This window comes from Lepisma saccharinum, chromosome 16 (assembly GCF_977018435.1).
Source record: "Lepisma saccharinum chromosome 16, izLepSacc3.1, whole genome shotgun sequence".
Taxonomy (NCBI): Eukaryota; Metazoa; Arthropoda; class Insecta; order Zygentoma; family Lepismatidae; genus Lepisma; species Lepisma saccharinum.
This window is the reverse complement of record NC_139244.1, coordinates 64,638,112-64,657,695: the sequence shown is the minus strand read 5'-3', so window position 1 is coordinate 64,657,695 and position 19,584 is coordinate 64,638,112. Positions and strand designations below refer to the sequence as shown.

Genomic DNA, 19,584 nt, shown 5'->3' with positions numbered 1-19,584 from the left:
AGGAACAACCATTGCACTCAGTTTACGTGACTGCATGGTGTGGGTTCACTAGCTCCTTCATTCTTGGTCGGTTTTTCTTTGAGGAGATGACACCTCGAGGGCCTGTTAGGTGTACAGTGACATCTGCACGTTATAGGGACCTCCTTGTGCAACACGTGATTCCAGCTTTGCAAGAACGGAACTGTGAACACACCACCATTTTCATGCAAGATGGGGCAACACCACATGTCGCTCGCCACGTGAAAGATTTGCTGCGAGAAACCTTCACTAATGACCGCATCATCTCTAGGCAGTTTCCAGATGATTGGCCTTCCAGATCCCCCGACCTTAATCCATGTGACTTCTGGCTGTGGGGATATTTAAAAGATCGTGTCTATCAGGGACATGTCCGGTCTCTGCCTGATCTGAAGGCTAGCATACAACGACATGTCGCTCAGATTTCACCAGACATGCTGTGAGCAACCGTCGACCATGCCGTGTTACGAATGCAGCATGTTGCTGAATTGGGAGGCCATATTGAACAGTTCTTGTAACCATAGTTCCTAATAAACATGCCAGAGCCATTGTTCTCATGTGTTTGATCTTTCCTGCCTTTTTCCTGTAACTATACCACGTTTTGACTGCTTACAGTGCCATATTTTACCCTGGTGGCGAGAATTGGAACTATTTTTTTTTTTTTTTTGTATAATTCGCGAGCGCATTGCTTCATTAGCATATCTACGAAGTTTCAGACTGCTACTCTCATTACAGCCCGTGCTGTACCATTCTGAACACCGTCACTTTAATTATAACCACCTTGTATATAGTAACTAACAAGTATGGTAATAGTGTACACACAATCATATGAAATCACTTTACTGGATTTATGGTTTTGTGGAGGAGAGTGCTGTTACGTTCTTTAATGTCTCTTTTTGAAAGTTGGGATTAGTTTTTGCGGTGATATTCGACCACTTGCAATAAGAACTGTTTTTGAGTTTCATCATTGGTAACACTAGTTGAGAAGTCTTGGATTAGTTTCACAGCCCGTTCTGACAGATCATTCACCACTTTGACATGCCGCACATATGTCTCAGCTTCTTGGTAATTGGGATCATTATGCCATTCACTAACAGGTTTTCTTAGCCAGTCGCCACCAATTCCCATACTGTGAAACAAGAACCAGGATTTAGACCCAATAAGGGATGATACGTAGTTTTGTTCTGTGGCTAAGAATAGGAAAAGTTGGATGGCCCCTTTCAAACTCTTTTGGTCGAGGAATTCGGAGCAATGTTCAAGCAATCTGCTGCCGTTCTGAAGAGGAAAGTCTGTTTGAAAATAGAGAGAACACAGCACATTCTTCGGTTAAGTACCAGAAGTGCCTTTCCGTGGCTTTTATGGCTGGATTTGCAACTTGAGGATCATGCTTGCAATACTTGTTCAAGTCATGCCATAGCTTGAGACCATTATACACTGCATCGGCACCAATGGATGAAGAGAGAACGTAGAATAGTGCATTAAATTTGCATAGTGTTTCCAGTTTACTGATCATGTCTTTGTCATATCCTGCTTGAGCACTGAAAGCAAACATCTTTGCAGGATACAAAATGGATGGCATCCATCGAGCTTGATGTGCTACTCCTGGTTTCAGCCATGTTGCATCAAACAATTCTTTGTGAACTGAACTCAGAATTCTTTCAAATATGTGATGCCGACAAGCCAGCATAAACAACTTCTTGTCAAAGAGGTTTTCCAGCCTAACACAAGCTCCAATTTTCCATCCTGAGTTTGAAGCTGTAGTGTCAAAAACAAGGGATCTCACATTATCTGAAATCTCCCACTCATTTGCGAGGGCAAACGTAGCGCTTACTTGTTCTTCACCTGCTATGTTTCTAATTACAGGGATACCAAGAACTTTGCCTTCTTCACAGACTGGCATACCAGATACCAAAATCGCTATTCTTTCTTTGTTTTCTTTTTTGAAGTCTGGAACCAGCTTACCATCCCAATGTAGTGTTGAGTGCTTCGGTGCTGTGAATGTAGCCTTAATTGCTTGCGCTGATGATTTCCTAACTTCTTTACCTGCTGTCCATGTGCTTTTAATTGAAAGAGTTGCTTTTTTCAGTGGAACTCCACCTTCTGTAAGAATTGGTCCCATGAATGCTGTTTGTTGACCAGCTGATAGATTAAGTCTGTCTCCCATGGTTGATATGATTTTGCTTGTAAATGGATTTCTGGGTAGATTTAAAGCAATTGATGAGCTTTTTCTACAAAGTGTTGTACCTGTACCTGTTGCGCCACTGCTAGTTGAAAGAAATACAAACTCAGGATCTTCAATTGCATCAGGTTCAGCATCCAAGCCATCCAAATCACTTGAATCAAGGCTACTTTATTAAATTCTAGGCTAGTACTTGTGTTTATGTGTGTCTTGGTTGAAGCTTCTTCTTGACGACGCTTCTCCCTCGCAGCACGCTCAATTTCTTTTTCGTTATGAGATAATTTCGTCATAACTTTTGCAAAGTATGTCTTATCAAAAACACCTAACTCCATTTTTTGACATGATCTTTGCTCTTCTAAGAATTGCACATCTTCCAGAATCATTTTTCTAGTCCTACATCTGTCATGTTCTATAATAGAAATAGCATTGTTATGTGCTATGTCAAAGAGTAGAAGAAGAGATTTGAGAAAGCTTTCACTCTCAGCTGGGAAGTTCTTACTTGTTTCATGTTTCCGAAGATTTTTGTATTGCACAATTAATTTTTTGAGTTTTGCTTTGGAATGTCCCGCTATGACAGGCGTCACTGGAATGCCAGAAAGCTCCCAAAACTTTTCTGCCTTCAGGATAACGAATTTTTTAACATCATCCCTTTTATCTTTCTGCATGGGTCCACGATTGAGAAAAACAAAGTAGCGAAGCACATCCCCATTGGTGGGTAGTTGAGATCCTTTTTTCGGGGTCAAATCTTGCAGTAAATTACTTAAGAACCACGCTTCAGACACTTCTCTATCATCCTTTCTAAGTACCGAGCAGTTTGGTGTGGATGAAATTGAAAGAACTGCTTCATGAGGTGGTTCTTTTCCAATATTTTCACTCATTTCTGCCTTGGTTACAACCTATAAAAGAAAAAAAGATGAAAGGTTACAACTTGTTGCCATATTGTCAATGTCCGTAAAATAAACAAAGTATATAAAATTACAAACAACAGAACAGACAACTATTTTTGAGATGGGCGGGGGTCAAAACATGGCCTACAGACCTGAAAATTTGCAATAATAGTAAGAATATGGCAGGGGTGCACAAGAAACTTTCGAAATTTTTTTTTTTTTTGCAATGGCCTACAGTGCAGTAAAAGTAGGTTTCTGAACAAAAAACAGAACAGCAAGAAATTTAAATTTGTTGTTCCCTACCCGAATATCCCCTAAATGTGCCTTCATGGCACTGTGCTATATGCACGGGAACTTTACTTTTTACCTGTAGACAAAGTACATTGCAGTTAGATACATTTAGTTTTGCCAGTAGGCCCAATAGTTACACTATATTTTTTTTTATTAAGTACTCTAGGAAAAGTGGTTATCTTTTGAACTCCTTATCATGCAGAAATCTTCTACAATAAGTGGGTACTGCCATTTGCCTCTTTTCCGCTGCATTTTTTGGGGCAAGGGGGCTGTTTAGCAAATAGTTATCTGAAGTTATGACAAAAGTCAAATCAAAAGTAAAGTGTCTGGCTACCACACAGAAAATTCTGATTTGATATTCAGGGTGTGCAATTTGAGGCAGTATTTTTTCTGTCCATGTTCCTGGATAAGTGAGAGATGAAGGGGGGTAGGCCCAGCTTTACATTGTGTGTCTACAAGGTGCTGGGGCAACTGAACCTCTACAAAGGGCATATTCTCTAATCTGAAATAGATGTGTGTCATGTTATGTAAAACTGTTGATTTGGTACTTAATTCATCTGATTATTAAAAATGGTTAGAGTACTGTTGCTAGCATGGTGTGTGAGGTTAACTATGAATTTAAAGAAATCGAAAATTTTCCTTGCAGGTGCGCAACAAAATATATTCTCGAATACTCAGTCTCCGTCCTCCAAACCTGTTTTATCACAGTCGAGGCTCTCCAGCAGAATTGTTGAAGGCATCAGGGTTGATTCACAAGTGGGTCAACAGGGAAATAACCAATTTTGATTATTTGATGCAGGTAAGGTGCAAAAATTCCTTTATATAACATTCCTATTACTAGTTTCAAAGAATTTGGGGTAAAATCACTTAGGTGATAAAGTAACTTTCAAGCTATTGTTTAAAAGTTTCTATTTTGCATGTGTAGTCTTAAAAAAGTCCCGCACCATGGCTGTGCAATCTAAGATGCCATGCTTTGGCTTGGGCTACAGGACATGCGAAGGTTTGAGTCTCCAAAGGGAAGCGTAACACCTTTTCTCCTGACATTTTAACCTGTGTATGGGACAGGTGGCCACTCCCATGATGAAATGGTGGAGCTAGGAATGAGTAGTGTAACCTGATCATTGAAACCTACAACAAAGATTGGGGGGTTCATCATGCTGACCACATGCCACCATGAAACTGGTTGGCAGGCAGTCGGTAGGTAGGCCTTGGCCTTCATGGGCTGTGTACCATTGGTTATTATGGTCGTACAAAATGTGAAAGTCAGGTTTCCTTTTTTCATATTTTTGACACTAATATCATTATAGTACAAATCTTCAGCAAAGCTTATTTTATGAGTATGTTTTTTAAACTTTACTCTTTCTTTGTGATACTGTTGGATTTAAAGCATTTTCTTACATTGCAATTTAATTGTTTTTATGGACTTTATTGTTAATCATTTTATATTTTATTTTTATAGTTTGATGGAAAATCCATGTACCAAAAACATTTGTATGCCCTTTAATATTAAAGAAACTTGGTTAAGATGGAACAAATGATGAGCGTTGGACCCTTTTGTAAACAATTTTGCTTGCCAAAAACAAAACTTTGACACAAATTTTTACTTTGATGCTTTATTGACTTGTACTCAAAACAAAGATGTAAAAAGAAAGAGTTATGGAAATATTTTAATTGCCTATGAATAACAGAAATACTATGTCACAATGCCCTTTCAACTTGTCGAAACTAAGTGTCAGTGCAACCAAAGATGATTAGAGTACTTTTTTGTTAGCCACATGAATTATTGATTACTATTATTACACATAAGAGACTAGAGAACTGCTCTAAATGAAAATCACATGCCATTCCCCTGTAAGTGATTTTATGGGTATTACTGCTTACAAGTTACCTTTTGTATGCGGTGTGTACCAGAAGTGATAGTGCAAACTGAAAGGGTGAAAAGTACATGATAATAGAAGCAAAAAAGTGTCAGTAAGCATGGCATCACAAACTAACCATTTACGAGATAATTGTGAATGTATGGAATGATCCACCACTGACTTGATTGTTTGTACGCATCGTATGCTTGTTTCCTTCCACACTCTGAGGTTTCTTTGTTTAAAACTGAACACTGCCGAACATGTAACATACTGTAAAGTACAACAATAGTCCTTGGTACTAAAAGCAACAGTAATGTCTAGCAAGGTTAACCTTTTAATCCTGTTATTTGTTAGTAAGTAGGACAATGGCACCTCACACGTGAAAAGCATATGATGTGTACAAACAATCAAGTCAGTGGTATATCATAACCATACATTTGCAAAAATCTCACAAATGATTCATGTGACCCCATGTTTACTGAGACTTTTTTGCTTCTACTATCATGTACTTTTCACCATTTCAATTCATGCTATCACGTCTGGTACACCCCGTATACCTTGTGGGATTGCCCTTTGAATAAGGGATAGTCAAACACTGGTGTAAAGATAAAGTTGGTGATTAGGTGTCCTCACAGTGCAGTATTGTTACTAGTGACAGCTATACCAGCTTTGGATATTCTTGCAGGACTGAATGAAGGTCTCATATAAATTAAGTTGTATAACTTTCCTGTAGTTTGCAGCATATACTTGATTTTGCAAAGAAAAAGGAATCTAACAAGAATATAACAATCAGAAAAACACCGTTAATGTACAAGATAAATAGAATAAAACAACATCATCATCATCATTATTACCTCTTTCATGTGATGTGGCAAATACTATATAGAAATAATATAAACAATAACTGAGGAAGGGACCCTATGTAAATTGTTTAAGGACAAATTTCTTCACTTGCGATGTCAATGATGTTTTATATTAATTTTTTATTATTCGCACAAGTAGTAGGATCAACCCGGTTCAACGCCCGAAAATGAGGCTCGGTGAGGCTCGCCTTAATGGATTTCTCTCGTAAGGCATGAGCCTCATTTTCTCGCAGTGTTGCCAGCTCACCCCAAGAATATTTCACCATGTGATATTTTACAGGCGAAGCTAACCTACAAATGGGAGTTGGCAACACTGGCAACATCAATTGCGGTTTAGTGTTGCCAACTCACCTCAAGAATATTTCACCATGTGATATTTTACAGGCGAAGCTAACCTACAGAGTAGTACAGTGGCACGGGTTCTGCAACCGAAAATGGCGCTCGGTGGCGCTCGCAGTGTTGCTAACCCCCTACTCGAAAAAATCACCAAGGTTTTTTGTTTTTGGGTATAACCTAACCTCAAGCAAGGAGCTGGCAACGCTTGAGGCTTTCTCGCAGTGTTGCCAACTCACCCCAAGAATATTTCACCATGTGATATTTTACAAGCGAAGCTAACCTACAAATGGGAGTTGGCAACACTGATTAGTGGAGGTAGCCGGGTTCTGCAACATTAATTGGCGTTCAGTGTTGCCAACTCACCTCAAGAATATTTCACCATGTGATATTTTACAGGCGAAGCTAACCTACGAATGGGAGTTGGCAACACTGGCAACATCAATTGCGGTTTAGTGTTGCCAACTCACCTCAAGAATATTTCACCATGTGATATTTTACAGGCGAAGCTAACCTACGAATAAGAGTTAGCAACACTGATTAGTGTAATCAGCTCAGTTGAGCGCCATCAATTGACGATCAGTGTTGCCAACTCACCCCAAGAATATTTCACCATATGATATTTTACAAGCAAAGATAACCTACGAATGGGAGTTGGCAATATTGACTAGTGGAGGTGCACGGGTTCACCAGCATCAATTGCGATTCAGTGTTGCCAACTCACCCCAAGAATATTTTACCATATGATATTTTATTTCCAAGTCCCGGGGACACCAATGTATATCGTGACTTTTGTAAACCTCTCTCGGGAACGATGTGCCACACACACGCGCGCGCGCCTATCGGCAGATTACGTTTCGCGTATTTATTTGTTGCGCTGACACAGCGTGATGAGTAAATAATGCATTTTCTTATTTCTGAAGTACGAATGCACTTTATCGTAATCTTCCAAGTCCCGGGGGACACTAATGTTTGTATATCGTGACCTTTGTAAACCTCTCTCGGGAACGATGTGCCACACGCACGCGCGTGCGTGCTTTTTTTTATTTCTGTATTATGGCGCAAACACATCTAGAAAAACTACAATTTTGTTCCCTCTCCTCTCTGCGTGTGCTATCAATGTTGACACAATAACGCAAATTCAACAATACGTAGGCTTTGGGACGACGGAAGTTACACAACGGCAAGCCTCGTCAGTACACCTACCCCCAACATCCGGAGCGTGCAGGTACATAATAGCGAGCTGCTTGTGCGTTAGCGTGGCTTCGCCGGATGCAATACACACGATGCTTAGGTTACAACAGGTTGTTAATATTAGCTTTGGGGGGTTAATATTAGATTGGTAGAAAAATATATTAGTGGGCAATAAAATCTGAAGAAGATTTGTGTCTAGCAAAAATAAGCTAAATAGAATTACACATGCATACAATATTTTTTTTTTCTATCTACAATCATATTTTTCTTATATATTTTTTTAATTTTTTTATAGGGTTGATTAAAGCACATATTTGAGGAAGACAACACTCTACCACCAACAGATCACATATAAATAAACATACCCCAAAAAAAAATGCGCTCCATGAAAAGTTGCCCTGTGTGCAAAACAACCATATCAAGCAAAAATTTTGCAAGACATTGTCGCACCTGCGTGCCAGGCAAGCATTTGGCTGCCACCGAACTGTGTTCCGGATGCAATAAACACATTACAATTGCGTATGCCAAGAAGCATAAGCTTATTTGTCTAAGCGAAAATACATCTGGGGCCCAGCCTTCGACCTCCACCAAGAGGAAGGCAGAAGCAGCCTCCATCAATGCACCACTCGCCAAACGCGTCAAGCCTGCGATAAAAGCAGACCGGTCTGCTTTCAGAGGAATATTAGGAGATTACGTCCGATTGTCGGATGACTCTTGCGATGTTCGTAGCTTTTTAGAGGAGAAGCGAGCAGAGATAGTTTCTATTCTTAGTAATGCACTGGCTACGCACTCCACCAAATTCTACGCATCGCTACGTTGCCAGTACAAGAAGCCGTCTGATGAAATTTACAGCTTCTGCCACAACACCAAGGCGAAGACGCTGCATCTGGCGGATGTCGACAACCTCGAGGTTATTTACAACAAGTTTGTCGAGGAGCTGGTGGCAAAGCAAGAAGAACATCAAGCCAAGGGCTCGGGGGGTTCGCTGTGTGGCAAGCCTCACGAACTACGCGTCAAACTTTGCAAGTTTGTGCCTCTCTCCGCCTCCAGCTATGTTCGCTTACCAGAAGCGATTGTGGAAAAGAAGGCCGTCCTGAACATTCAGAACAGTGACGCCAAGTGTTTTCTCTGGTCGGTGCTTGCAGCATTGCACCCTGTCCACTGGAAAAACCATCCACACCGAGTTAACCACTACCTACCCTACGAGCCAGAGCTGGAAGATGCGATGGCTGGGATCGACTACCCGGTGGCGCTTTCGGACATTCGCAAGTTCGAGACCCGTACACACAACCCTCGGTTGGCTATCAATGTTTATGGCCTCACCGGCAAAGATGTGGTGTACCCCATTCGGGTGAACGACGTAGACGACGACGGTGCGCAGGAAATTCACCTTCTGCTCATCAAGGATGAAACTCGCTATCACTACACCCTCATCCGTTCCCTCTCTAGACTTGTTTCAAGCCAACGGAGCAGTGATAGTCACCACGTTGAGGTGTGTCGCAGGTGCTTGTCAATGTTCGACGGACAGGATCAACGCAGTTACCAACATGTTCGAGGTCACAACATCGCTGCCGAGAAGCTCGCTCGCCACAAACTTTATTGCAATGCCAACGAACCGGGGGTGGCAGTTTTGCCCAAACCTGGCACCGTGGAGCATTTCCACATGCACAGTGCCATGGTAGAGCACCCTGCTATCATCATCGCGGATTTCGAGGCCTTCCTCAAACCCCTGTCCACTTGCGATCCCGATCCCGAAGTTTCCTCCACCACCCCTTACCAACTTCACGAGGCATCCAGTTTCGCATACGTTGTGGTGCGACGAGACCAACACATCATCGCCGAGCCCTACGTGTACTGTGGTTCCAACGCAGCCAAACACTTCCTCGAGAGGATGGTTGTCGAGGCCATCGAGATAGAAAAGGTACTGTTGGCCCCCAAGTCTATGCTCCCACTGTCCCCCGACGATCAACGTAGACACGACGAGGCCATCGCTTGCCCTGTCTGCGTTAAGGAGTACACCGCCAACAACCGTAAAGTCCATCACCACGATCACTTTAACGGTAGGTACGTAGGTCCTTGGTGCAACGGATGTAACCTTAAGGCCCGGGACCCGCGCTTCATCCCAGTGTTTTTTCACAATGGCTCGGGATACGACTTTCACCACCTGATCAAGCATCTTGGGTACGACAACGAGGGAATCAACGTCCTGGCCCAGAACGAGGAGCGTTACATCAGTGTGAGCAAACAAGTGTCGATCCCAGAATCCGGCTCTACCGTCGAGCTTCGCTTCCTCAACTCCCTGAGGTTCCTCCCGGCCAGCCTCGATGCCCTGACGAAAAAGCTGAGCAACAAACAAATGCGCATCACCTCTGCGAATTTTTCAAACTTGGACCCCGGTCTTTTCACGCGTAAGGGGGTCTACCCCTACGAATACATCACAGACCGTACCAAGTTTGCGGAGACGTCGCTACCTCCCCAGGCGAAGTTCTACAGTCAGCTACGAGGCTCAAACATCACCGACGAAGAATATCACCACGCCCAGTCTATGTGGTGCGAGCTGGGTTGTCGAACTCTCGGAGACTACCACGACGCCTACCTCAAACTTGATGTGACGCTCCTCGCCGACGTGTTCCAGATGTTCCGGGCGACCGCAATGAAGATCTACCACCTGGATCCCGCCTACTTCTATAGTCTCCCGGGACTGGCATGGTCAGCCATGTTTCTGGTGACGAAAATCGAGTTGGAGCTTCTTTCGGACGTGGACATGATGCTGTTTGTGGAACATGCCGTGCGGGGTGGAATGGTCCAGGTGTCGCAACGGCACGCGCGCGCCAACAACCATCACATGGCTACTGGCTACGACTCCACCCAACCGTCGAGCTACATCATGCACACGGACGTGAATAACTTGTACGGGCACTCTATGATGCAGCCACTCCCCTTTAGAGGGTTCGAGTGGGCTGATCCCTCCAACTTCGATGTTGAAGGTTTCGACGATTCGAAACATGGGTTCTTCGCCGAGGTGGACCTTGAGTTCTCCGAGAAGCTACAGGATTTGTTCTGCGATCTTCCCCCTGCACCCGAGTTCAAGTGTCCACCCGATTCCAACCAGAAGAAGCTCGTCATGGATTTCGAACCCAAGAAAAATTACATTCTGCACTACCAGAATCTCCGGTGGTTGATGCAGCGAGGGGTCGCGGTCCACGCAGTTCACCACATCCTCAAGTTCGAGCATTCTCCGTGGTTGCGCCCATATATCGAAGTCAACACCAAACACCGCACCGCAGCCACGTCCGAGTTTGATAAGGATTTTTTCAAACTCATGAATAATGCGGTGTTTGGCAAAACCATGGAGAATGTACGGAATCGCGTGGACATAAAATTGGTGACGAGGAAAGAGCAATGTCGCCAGCTTGTCGCAAGTCCATTGTTCAAGTCTCGAACAATCTACAACGAGCAGCTGGCTCTGATTCACATGAAGCAAGGTGAGGTGAGGCTCACCAAGCCCATCTACGTCGGAGCCACTGTTCTGGATCTGAGCAAGCTCCACATGTTCGAGACGTACTACGATATATTACGTCCACACTACGGCCACAACATCTCGCTTCTCTACACGGACACGGACAGCTTGGTGTACCACGTTCGCACAGCCGACGCATACGGGGATATAGCCACAGTTCCATTTTTGGTTAACCTCTTCGACACCTCGGGCTATCCCCAGCCGAACCAGTACGGCATCCTGGCCCGCAACAAAAAAGAGCCTGGCAAACTCAAAGATGAGAAGGACGGAGACGTGATTCTCGAGTTTGCAGGTCTTCGCGCCAAGGCCTATACCATCAAAGCCGAGGGCAGCGTTACCAAAAAGGCCAAGGGTGTCGGCAGACAGGTGGTTCGGGAGCATCTCACATTCGAGGACTTCGTGGATTGCCTCAAAACCAGGTCGTCGGTTCTAAGAGCAGAACAGCGCATCCAGAGCGTCGACCATGTGTTGACCACCAACAAGGTGAGGAAGATTGCCCTGGATCCCAACGACGACAAGAGGTGCGTCCTCGAGTGTGGAATCCACACATTGCCTTGGGGACATCGTCGTTTAGAAATAAATAAGAATTGCACACAGTGCAAATAAACCAGCATGCCTATGAACTTGTTCGGTTTCAAAAAAAAAATCATCATGGAAACTGCACCGTCCATACCAGATCATGAAGTCTTATCTTCCGTGTTACCTAAACTCAACGGTCTGTTGATTATTCATCTCAACAGCATTTGGACGAAATTGGATGAAGACGTCGGCAAAACTTTTTACATCTTCAACAACAATTTACATTTTTACGAAATTCCGATCGGTGGGAAACTTCAAATCACCGTGAATCCGGAAAACATAGGCGAAATCAAAATATCTACCGGCAAAAATATTTTTCGAATCAAGCACGACAAGATGCTTTCTAACATTACGTACGATGTTTCCGCAGGAGATTATTTTTACGTTCAACTCCTGGGAGATTACGACAAACTCATTCCTCTCTTCGTAGAATTACGAATCGTCTATCCTATTATAAATAACCGTTAACCAAAATGCCTAACGATATTTTCGGCAACACCAAGCGTGTAGACCACGCAGAAGAGATTCTCATGTTGGACGTCCGAATTAAAAAGTTGAGGAGCGATTTGATCGCTTTGCAGGAGACCTTAAACAAAAGTTTAGAGTCCGAGATCGCTACGCTCCAAACGCAATGTCTCGACCCTATTCTGAAAATCGATTCCGAACTGAAAACGCTCATAAAAAATTATGTCGACGTACCTTCTTACGACAGCGTTCAAAATATACAGTTGAGCGTGGATTCGCTTCAAAATGATTTGGCCAAATTGCAGCAATTTCAATCGAAAAATGAAGATTTGGAAAAATTGAAACTCGAAATCGAAGAACGAACTTCCGCAATCGAAAAGAATTTCTCTGAACTTCAAACCGTCGTGAAGGATATTGATGTAGAACGCTTGCATGTTGTTGTTTCCAAATTACAAGAAGAATTCGCCGGCACGTTGGAAGAAATTAAATCCAAGTTACAGACTTTGGAAGATACAATGACGAACCTACCATCGTCAGACGAACTGCAGGTTATCGGCAAAAGTGTTGCGAACATAAAAATTCAATTGGAGGCTTATAAAGATTTCGAACACATTCAAACCACCATCGCTACGCTTCAGGCGTCTCTGGAGTTGATCAACGAAGAAATTAAAAATATTCACGCTGAAGCCAGTGCGTTGACGAGCATTCAAGACACGTTGAGCACGGTTCAGCAGAAGATCGAATATTTAGAAACTTTGAACGTCGAAACAAATCTTGCTCATTTTCATCACGTGCTGGACAACATACAGGGTGACTTGGAATCGTTACGGACGAGCGTACCTTCGAGCGAAGATTTGGAAAAATTGAAATCGGCGGTGACGGCACTATCCGATTCGAGCGACATCAAAAGTTCGTTGAGCGATCTCGAGAGTAGGGTGGCCAATCTCCCCACCTCAAAAGAATTACACGCTTTGAAAAGGAACATATCACGTATGCTAAAACGACTAGAAACAGAAACGGCGAACGTGGAACAGATTCGAGACGAACTTGCTTCGCTGGTGTCGACGCTGCCCACTTCGCAGAGCGTCGCCGACCTTCACACGCAGTTTACCGAAATGCGAAGCATCGTGAACGATCTTACCGAGAAGAGCTCGAAATTGAATCAAGTCGAGAACCTTCAGAACATCGTCGTCAACATCAGAGATCAAGTTGGAGAGCTGGAATCCACGCAGGAATCGACGCTGGCCTCTTTCGGTGCCAAGTTGCAAGAACTCAACGAAAGCTACAAGCAGTTGAACGTGGAAGTGAAAATCAAACCGTCATTTTCTACAGTAACGGATACCATAGTCGAATATTTGTTGCCCGTACAAAATACACTGGGACAGCTTCACAGCAACCTTGTTAGCGTCGATACTAAATTCGCTAAACTGCATTCTCTGCAAGCCATCGAAATCAACAGCGTACCCAATCAACAGAGAATCTCCACGTTCGTCGAAGGTAACAAACTGTACATGTTGCATCCTTATCATCCGTACTACAAGTTTCTCCTCGATGGTACAATTCAGATAAACGAATTTTCGTACTGGTCTCACGGCAGAAAAGCTAGCGTTCCCACCATGACCTTGATATCGAATCGTGGTGTTCAGAAAGCAGGAAATATTCCTCTGGCACGTTGGAACGAAACGCGCAACATATATGAAATACACGAAGACGAAGATCTCACCGTTTTCGACGTGAGTGCCGGCGATAAGCTGATCATTCAAAACACGAGCGAAGTGCCACCCTCTTTGAATCCCATCACGCTGGTGCTTCTCTTCAAACGTAATCTCTAAAAAATGTCTAGGCAAGCCATCGTCGAAGAATTGCATAAACCTGCACGCCGCAACTACGAACGTTTGGCGGTGGTAACCAAGGGAATCGATGACCTCTGGCAAAGTGACCTCGTGGAGATGAGTAGCGGCAATCTAAAAAACGTACATAAATTGAACAAGGGTAACAAGTACCTCCTCACAGTCATAGACACATTTTCGAAATTCGCATGGGCTCTACCTTTGAAGGCGAAAACGGGGACGTGCGTCACGGAAGCATTCAAGACAATTTTTCGCGAAAGCGACAGACGACCTCGGTTTTTGCAAACGGACAAGGGGAAGGAATTTTACAATGCCGTATTCCAAAAGTTTATTCGGAAACACGACATTCGACATTATTCAACCTTCAGTCACATCAAAGCCAGCATTGTGGAAAGATTTAATCGAACCTTGAAAACACACATGTGGAAACGATTCACGCTTCGAGGAAATTACAAATGGGTCGACATACTGCCGGAACTCGTCGACACTTATAATAATACGGTACACAGAACGATAGGCATGAAGCCAGCTGACGTTACCAAGTCCGACGAGCAGCGTTTAATTTCTACAGTTTACTGTCCAAAGTACACTCCCACGACTACCAAGAAATCAAAATTCAAAATTGGAGACCAGGTGAGGATCAGCAAATTGAAGCAAACGTTCGACAGGGGTTTCACACGAAACTGGAGCACGGAACTTTTTACCGTGGTTCGAGTTCTACCCGGAAACCGTCACACGTATATAATAAAGGACAGTGGCGGTGAAATTTTATTGGGGCGCTTCTACGAGGAGGAACTCTCTAAAACTAAATACCCCGACACGTACCTTATCGAAAAAGTTTTGCGTAAGAGAGGCGACAAAATTTTGGTGAAATGGCTGGGACTTCCAGACACGAGTTGGATCGATTCAAACGAAGTGATTCTATGAGTGCGTGGAATGTCGTGAAACGTCTACCTGATTCGGAAAATCGAAAGAAGAAAAGGAACGGCGAGTTGCTTCCCGACAGCATCCGCTGTCTGATCGTAGGTCCTTCGGGGTGTGGAAAAACGACACTGCTCGTGGACAATTTTCTCCTCGCACCGAATTGGTTAGATTGGAAGAACAGGCACCTCTACGTATTTTCGAAAAGTCTCGAACAAGCGAAATACAAGCAACTGATGAAACTGTACGATGGTCTGGACATTGCAACGTTCGCTTCGGAAATAAAGCCACTCGACGATTGTCGTGAAAATTCAGTCGTTGTGTTCGACGATGTCATCCTGGAAAATCAAAATGAAATTCGCAATTTTTTCACGCAAGGTCGTCACAAAGGAATAGATTGCTTCTTCCTAGCTCAAACGTTTTCCAAAATTCCAAAACAGTTAGTACGCGACAACGCTAATTTCATATGTTTGTTTCGTCAAGATCACACCAACCTCAAGCACGCGTACGATGACTACGTAGGCGGAGACATGAACTACAATCAATTTTCGGAACGCTGCTGCTCCCACTGTTGGAACAGTGACGATTTCGGATTCGCAACGATCGACATGACAAGGAAACCCAACGACGGAAAATACAGAAACAAAATCAACGACTTTCTAAACGTTGCAACGTTGTGAGAAACAACGTGTATAAATAACGTTATGACGAAACGAAAAATCGAAGACGAAAATCTCAAGCTCCGCGATTACCTCGCGAAACGCTTCAAAGGTTGGAAATCCGAGAATCGCGGATTCTACGAAGAGAAGAAACGTCAAGATCAACCTGTGATCGACGCCATCAGCGATCTAGGTAAAGAAATTAAAGGCGTCACGGAACAAAATAAAAATTTGATCAACGAACTCGTACCACTTGCAGCTAAAAGTTACGCCGTACCCACGCCTATTTCGAGCATTCCTTCGACGCCGTTCGAACTGAAGGACGTACCGGCACGACGTCAAGCCATAGGTAGCACGTCGTCGTCTTTGGATAAGATCGAGTTGGGACCTTTGGCACGAGACTACCTGAGCACGGGGAAATTCGACAAGGATGAAGTGTTCGGATTGTATCCGAGCATGGAGAGCAACGAGGGCGGCGGTGTGGTTTGGAAGATTGGAAAATCGAAGGTGACCTTCGAAGGCAACGACATTAAAGTTAATTTAGGCGAGAAGAATAGTTGGAACAGGTATCCGGGTACGGTGGGACTGTGGGAACTCGTTGCCAAAAAGCAGCCGAAAGATTACACTGACGAAGATTACCAGAGTTACAAAGAAATTTTGATCATGACGGATGCCTTGTACCAGAACAACGACGCCTCGCAGAATAGGGTGAAATCGAGCAGCGGCGAGAAGTACAGAAATCTCATCAAGCCGATATGGAACCAGGTCAAAACAGGCAGCGGCGTCAAACTCTACAACACCCTACCCAAAGAGTTCGTTTGGGTGGACGACGTGCGCAAGCTCATAGACCGATTGTTGGTTATTGCAGGAGAGGAGAATGCAGGCAATCGTAATTTCTACAACGAGAAGGTAGGAATTGTGGACATGATCAGCGCCAAACTTTCCAACTTCATCGTGAACGACGACAAGGGCATAGGTTACCTCATTAAAATTATCAACACGCTGCCTCCGAGATTCTGGAACGTGGCCGAAGGAAAGGGACTCGTGAACGACATCATCAACAAGTTACCTTTCGAGATGCATTTACCCGGCTACCAGTACTGCGGACCGGGTACCAAACTCGAGAAAAGATTGGAGAGAGGAGACAAGGGTGTAAATCCGTTGGACGCCGCATGCAAAGATCACGACATTGCCTACAACACCACTCGCACCGATCTGAATGCACGTCACGAAGCAGACAGAAAGTTAGAGCACGCAGCTTTCGAAAGATTCGTTAGTAGAGACGCATCGCTGGGAGAAAGAGTTGCGGCACTGGGCACCACCATAGCCATGAACACAAAACAAAAACTTGGGTGGGGTATATAAATAACATACAGTAAAAAAAAACATCATGTCTGGTATAACCGACTTGCCACACGAACTACTGTGTAAAATATTCAAACATGCAGTAAACAGAGATTGTGAGGATATAAGAAAATTTTTGATCATAGCGAGATCAACGCCGGAATTTCGCATCCCTTGTGAAATGGCTGTCAAGGATTATCTTCGGGAAATTAGCGGCATGAGGTGCGACGATCTCGACACTCTTTTTTCGGCCGCAGGGGAAAAATTAAACAATAGGTTAGATGAACTGCATGAGGCGAGGCAGGGGAGAAGACGATTCACAGATGATTGGCATAAGTCGAAACAAGAGACGGAAGATATCATCACGCACATCATTGCGTTTTCCGAAGCACGAACTTTCTTCCTCTAACGCACACACACAAAAAAAATCTTCGATACAAATCGTGAAAAAAATATATATATAAATAACACACATCGTGAAAAAAAATCTTCGGTATATATAAATAACACACATCGTGAAAAAAAAAGAACTAAATTTCTCTAACACACACACTGAAAATTTCTCTTCGATATGACAACTGAAAAAATGAGTGACCTCCAAGCATTAAAACAAATGCTAAATTTGTCAGTAGAGTATGTAAAAATTCGGGAATTGGAAGTGGACAAACCTTACACGATAACTTCCGGTTCAATTGTTTCTACCCAGTATGGTCCCAAGGCGCGTCTGTTGCTCAACGCACAATACAGTCTATTTTTACCAGATCGATACGCTGACATGTTATCCAACGAGAAGCTAGCTATTTTAATCGAGAACAAAACTCGAATCGTGTACAAGGGTACAAAAGAACTTCTTGGTAAGAAAACAAAGCACGTAATAGAATTTGTGTAACGACTCTGCGTGGAGTATATCCTTGAAAAAAAATTACACGAAACAAAAAAATCTCAGAACATTTATATATAAATAACATACCAAAAAAATTACACAAAAAAATCTCAAAACATATATATAAATAACATACCGTAAAGATTGCATATAGAGCATCAACATGAAGCCCAAGGGTGTCGTGTACCAGATACCATACTCCAATCTGAAAAATCTAGGTGCCCTCGATGGGTTACTTACCAAGAAACAACGCGAGAAGAAATGTTCTTGCTTGACGAAAGGACACGGAATGAAATTACTTCTCAGCACACCTCAATTGAGACGCTTGCAGCGTTCGCGGAAACAGCAAAAAATCGGAGGTTTCATATTCAGCATCCCAGCTATCCTGGCAGCATTGGGGGCCGTTGGAAGTTTGGCCGGCGGTAGCGCCGCCATCGCGAAAACCGTCATCGACTCGAAGAAGAACAAGGCAGAATTGGAAGAACAAAAACGTCACAACCTGGCTATGGAGAAAAAGGGGAAAGGTATAACCAAAAAACAAAAAAGCAACCTTGATGCTTTGAAGAAATATAAAAAAAAGAAAAAGCCCTGTCCAACTTCGATATTGAATCTCTGATCGAACTGTTGGGAATAAAGAACTTCAGGGGTGTTTTCATGTCCGATTCTCTACCCTCTGCTGTGAAGAAAAAGGAGTATGGGGTGGTCAACCTGGACAGTTACAAAAATCCTGGTACACATTGGATATGCTACCTCAAAATTGACGATAACAATGCATTTGTTTTCGATTCGTTCGGTGGCACACCACCTGCCAGGTTGGTGAAGTATCTCAGTGTTGCCAACCTCTACTACAATGACAAACGCATCCAGGGTTTCACCGATGTTAACTGCGGCCACCTATGCCTTTCCGTTCTCGCATACATGTCTAAAATAAATAACCCGTCGGTGGAACATTTCCAGAAAGCATTGTGGAATCTTAAACACGATGGGCGTGTTTCATCTCACGAGCGAATCTTCGATCCTGAAACTCACGCTGCACGACGACATCGTCTATCCTAAATCCGTAGCTCTGCGTGCATTCTACAGCATGTACCTCATACCTAACGTCACGCAGCACAACAACAAAATTAGCGTCGGAAGCGAACACATTGTCGTCACGCCAGGCCAATACAATCTTTCCACTTTGCAAGCTCAATTACCCAAAGGCACGTACCTTTCTCAAAATTCGGTCACGCACAGAGTGGAAATCCTATCGGCGACGGAAACCATAAACCTGGGTACCATGGGAGAACTTTTAGGTTTCGAGAACAACACCAAACTCGAAGCTGGCATCAAACACACGGCAACCAACATTCCTAAATTTCTAGCCATAGATACTCTAAACGTTCACTGCAACGTGGCGGAAGGCATGATCACGAAATCCTCGGACGGATTACTGGGAAGTCACAAGCAGACGGGAATCATAGCCACGTTCAAACCCAGTTCCGAATTCATGGAACCGATCATCTACACACCCTCTTCGCCGATCTATTTTCCAGTATGCCGCAACCGCATAGACGACATAGAGTTGGTGGTGACGAACGAGAAAGGAGACGTGGTGGATTTCGCAGGTGCAACGACCACTGCCATCGTGGAGATCAACATATAATAAATAACCATACATAGTGAAAATGGAGCAAATCGAAAGTTACGAATTGCAATCTTTTCCTCCCAACCGTCGCACGTTCGCCAATCTCAACGAAGCG

The 19,584-nt window shown here is 43.6% G+C and overlaps 1 protein-coding gene across 4 annotated transcripts in view; it reads left to right on the top strand.

The window, feature by feature from the left end:
• Positions 1 to 19,584, top strand: part of LOC146000511 (neurobeachin-like protein 1) — a 723,922-nt gene that overhangs the window by 657,897 nt on the left and 46,441 nt on the right. For all 4 annotated transcript variants that reach the window (XM_083138250.1, XM_083138253.1, XM_083138251.1 and 1 more), the window contains one exon: positions 4,019 to 4,171. In XM_083138250.1, coding sequence (XP_082994376.1) covers positions 4,019 to 4,171 — 153 coding nt within the window. The remainder of the gene's footprint in view (positions 1 to 4,018; positions 4,172 to 19,584) is intronic.